At 66.1% G+C, this 3,759-nt stretch overlaps 1 protein-coding gene across 1 annotated transcript in view; it reads left to right on the top strand.

The window, feature by feature from the left end:
• The window catches only part of TNS2 (tensin 2), a 14,663-nt gene that overhangs the window by 9,929 nt on the left and 975 nt on the right, over positions 1-3,759 (top strand). The window contains exons 19-26 of the mRNA XM_007448274.1: positions 6-915; positions 1,057-1,207; positions 1,330-1,919; positions 2,034-2,123; positions 2,437-2,562; positions 2,768-2,860; positions 2,987-3,064; positions 3,253-3,330. Of these exons, the coding sequence (XP_007448336.1) occupies positions 6-915; positions 1,057-1,207; positions 1,330-1,919; positions 2,034-2,123; positions 2,437-2,562; positions 2,768-2,860; positions 2,987-3,064; positions 3,253-3,330 (2,116 nt within the window). The remainder of the gene's footprint in view (positions 1-5; positions 916-1,056; positions 1,208-1,329; positions 1,920-2,033; positions 2,124-2,436; positions 2,563-2,767; positions 2,861-2,986; positions 3,065-3,252; positions 3,331-3,759) is intronic.

The raw sequence follows: 3,759 nt of genomic DNA, 5'->3' as shown, positions 1-3,759 counted from the left end.
AGCAGCCCCCGGCGGGCGGAGCCCCCCGCCTTGGAATGTATTCGGGACACAGGCCTGGCCTCAGCCGCCACTGCTCCTGCCGCCAGGGCTACCGGGAACCCTGCGGGGTCCCCAATGGGGGCTACTACCGGCCAGAGGGGACCCTGGAGAGGAGGCGGCTGGCCTACGGGGCCTACGAGGGGCCCCCACAGGGCTATGCTGAGGCCTCCGTGGAGAAGAGGCGCCTCTGCCGATCGCTGTCCGAGGGGCCGTACCCCTACCCGCCTGAGCTGGGGAAACCGGCCAACGGGGACTTTGGCTACCGCGCCCCAGGCTACCGGGAGGTGGTGATCCTGGAGGACCCTGGGCTGCCTGCCCTGTGCTCATGCCCCGCCTGTGAGGAGAAGCTAGCGCTGCCCACGGCAGCCCTCTATGGGCTGCGCCTGGAGAGGGAGGCTGGAGAGGGGTGGGCGAATGAGGCTGCCAAGCCCCTCCTGCACCCGGTGCGACCTGGGCACCCGCTACCCCTGCTGGTGCCTGCCTGCGGGCACCACCATGCCCCAGTGCCTGACTACAGCTGCCTGAAGCCACCCAAGGCAGGCGAGGAAGGGCATGAGGGCTGCTTCTACGCCATGTGCCCCGAAGGCAGGTATGGGCATCCAGGGTACCCTGCCCTGGTGACATATGGCTATGGAGGAGCGGTTCCCAGTTACTGCCCAGCGTATGGCCGGGCGCCTCACAGCTGCGGGTCTCCAGGCGAGGGCAGAAGGTATCCCAGCTCTGGTGCCCACTCCCCCCGGGCTGGCTCCATTTCCCCCGGCAGCCCGCCCTACCCCCAATCCAGGAACCTCAGCTACGAGATCCCTGCAGAGGAGGGAGGGGACAGGTATCCGCCGCCCGGGCACCTGGCCCCAGCAGGACCCTTGGCACCTGCAGGTGAGGGCACTGGGATGGGGAGTGCCCAGGGCAGAGGAGGGCTCTGGAAGATGGTGGGGGAAGGCACAGAGTGAGAAAGAGCTAAGCCAGACAGAAGGGGCTCTTCCTGGCTCACAGCCCCTCCTCTCACCTTCCCTGCAGAGTCGCCGGAGCCGGTGTCCTGGAGGGAGAGCCCCAGCGGACACAGCACCCTGCCTCGGTCTCCCCGAGATGCCCAGTGCAGTGCCTCTTCTGAGCTGTCCGGTCCCTCCACGCCCCTGCACACCAGCAGCCCAGTCCAGGGCAAGGAGAGGTACCCAGAGGGGCTGGGCATCTCAGGCGCCTCCTGGTCCGGGCAGACCCTGAAGCCTGGGGTGGGGGCAGCTCTCACGGGGTTCTGCGGCTCTACTAACCACCTGCCCTCCCACCCCGCAGCGCCCGACGGCAGGACACTAGGTCCCCCACCTTGGTGCCCACTCAGAGACTGAGTCCCGGAGAGGCCTCGCCACCTGCTACCCAGGGAGGGGCTGAAAGAGCTCCAGAGCTGCCAGCAAGAAGTGGGCCTGAGCCTCCGGCCCCTGGTCCCTTCTCCCCAGCCTCCCCGCCCAGCTCACCCAACGACTGGCCTCAGGAGAGGAGCCCGGGGGACCGTTCGGACAGCACCAGTCCAAGGGGCCCTGTACCCACCACCCTGCCCGGCCTCCGCCACGCCCCCTGGCAGGGCCTTCGAGACTCCCCGGACAGCCCAGACGGGTCCCCCCTCACCCCTGTGCCTACTCAGATGCCCTGGCTTGTGGCTAGCCCAGAGCCGCCGCGGAGCTCACCCGTACCTGCCTTCCCTCTGGCTGCATCTTATGACATCAGTGGCCCTACCCAGCCCCCACTTCCCGAGAAGCGCCACCTGCTGGGGCCTGGGCAACAGCCAGGACCCTGGGGCCCAGAGCAGGCATCGCCACCAGCCAGAGGCACGAGTCACCATGTCACCTTTGCACCTCTGCTCCCCGATAATGCCCCCCAACCCCCAGGTATAAAGGCCTTCAGGTGGCTGGGGCCACCTCGGAGAACCCTTTTTCCCAGGGAGGGGCATGGCATGGGGACTGGGGAGCCCTGAGGCCAAGCTCAGTCCCTCCCTGTCCTAGAGCCCCCTATGCAAGAGAGCCAGAGCAACGTCAAGTTTGTTCAGGATACGTCCAAGTTCTGGTATAAGCCACACCTGTCCCGTGACCAAGGTGAGAAGCCAGCCTGAGCCCACCCCCGTCCAGGGCTCTGGCTCAGCTTTGGAGCCCATCCTTCCAGTCGGTGCCTCTTCCCCGTCTCAGCGGGCCTCCTCTGGGCCGAGCCCTTCTCTAGCTGGTGATTCTGGGCTTTGGGCCCAAGGAGGTCTAACACTGTCAGCGCTCTGTGCGCTAACTCCCCGGTGGCGTCCCGGGTGCTATCGCTGCAGCTGTTAGGGCCAGAGGCCTGGGGAACTTGGGCAGCAGAGCGGAGGGGCTCCTTGGGGCTCAGTCGGCCACTGAGAAGACTTCTCCCAACCTCCTGCAGCCATTGCCCTGCTGAAGGACAAGGACACTGGGGCCTTCTTGATCAGGGACAGTCATTCATTCCAAGGAGCCTATGGGCTGGCTCTCAAGGTGGCTACGCCCCCACCCAGCGCCCAGCCCTGGAAAGGTACAGAATGGCCAACTGTGAGGGAAACGGGGAGTGGGGTGTGGGGAGGTACCAGAGGCCAGACAAGGCAGGGTGAGCCATGTCGCTTCTTAGCGGGGAGAGGGAGCAAGTGTCCTCTCCTGCTCGGGAAAGAATTCCAGCAGGCGAGAAGCAGAACCTGGAATCTGAGGAAGCCTTCCTCCCCCCTCCCCTCCCCTCCGCTCAGGGGACCCCTTGGAACAGCTGGTCCGCCATTTTCTCATTGAGACTGGGCCCAAAGGGGTGAAGATCAAGGGCTGCCCCAGCGAGCCCTACTTTGGTGAGAAGCAGGGGCTGGGAAGGCTGCACTGGGCTCGTCCAGGGAGGCCAAGAGGCGTCAGGAGGGAGGAGGTAGACCGCGGGTATCTCGGGGTGCCTCGAGACCCCACTCGCCTCTCTGCTGCAGGCAGCCTGTCGGCCCTGGTCTCCCAGCACTCCATCTCCCCGCTGTCCCTGCCCTGCTGCCTGCGCATTCCCAGCAAAGGTGGGTGTCCGGTCACCTGTCCTCCCACCTCTCCCCACCCACTGCAGCCAAAGGCAGAATCCCCAGGCCCTGGCTTCCTGCCTGCCTGCCTGCCTTCCCGCCTGCCTGCCTGCCTTCCCTCGGGGATGGCAGAGGGTGCTCTCCAGCTCCCAGCACTGCCACTCTCCGCTGACCCCCGTTTCCCTCAGATCCTCTGGAGGAGGCCCCAGAGGCCCCAGTGCCCACCAACATGAGCACAGCGGCAGACCTCCTGCGTCAGGGCGCCGGTACGGGCCTCTCCCTCCTTTCCTCCCCCTGGGCACCAAGGGGGCCGTTGCTGATACATGGGGCACTGAAAGGCCTTGAGGTGGGTGGGTGGGCCCTGGTGGATGCGTCTGACCCATGAGGGCAGGGGGAGCCCTGCATCTGTAGGCACAGTGGTAGAGGGAGTCCTTGGTCTAGGCTCTGTGGGGAGGGGGCTTGTTAGGACGCAGATTCTCAGGCCTCTTTCCAGCACCTCTGACTGTGGATCTGGGGGAGGCACAGAATCTGCCTTTTTAACAGGTTACCTGTGTGACACGCATCCCGAGCACACTAGCTGGGGAAAGTGCGAGAGCTGGTGGGGTGGGGGGATCAAGGGAAGATAGACCTGGGGGCAGGCAGAGCCGCTGCTCCCTCCAACCCCCCGCCCCCCCCCCCAGCCTGCAGTGTGCTCT

Source organism: Lipotes vexillifer, unplaced genomic scaffold (assembly GCF_000442215.2).
Source record: "Lipotes vexillifer unplaced genomic scaffold, Lipotes_vexillifer_v1.1 scaffold2700, whole genome shotgun sequence".
Classification (NCBI taxonomy): domain Eukaryota; kingdom Metazoa; phylum Chordata; class Mammalia; order Artiodactyla; family Lipotidae; genus Lipotes; species Lipotes vexillifer.
This window is presented reverse-complemented; position numbering and strand designations above follow the sequence as displayed.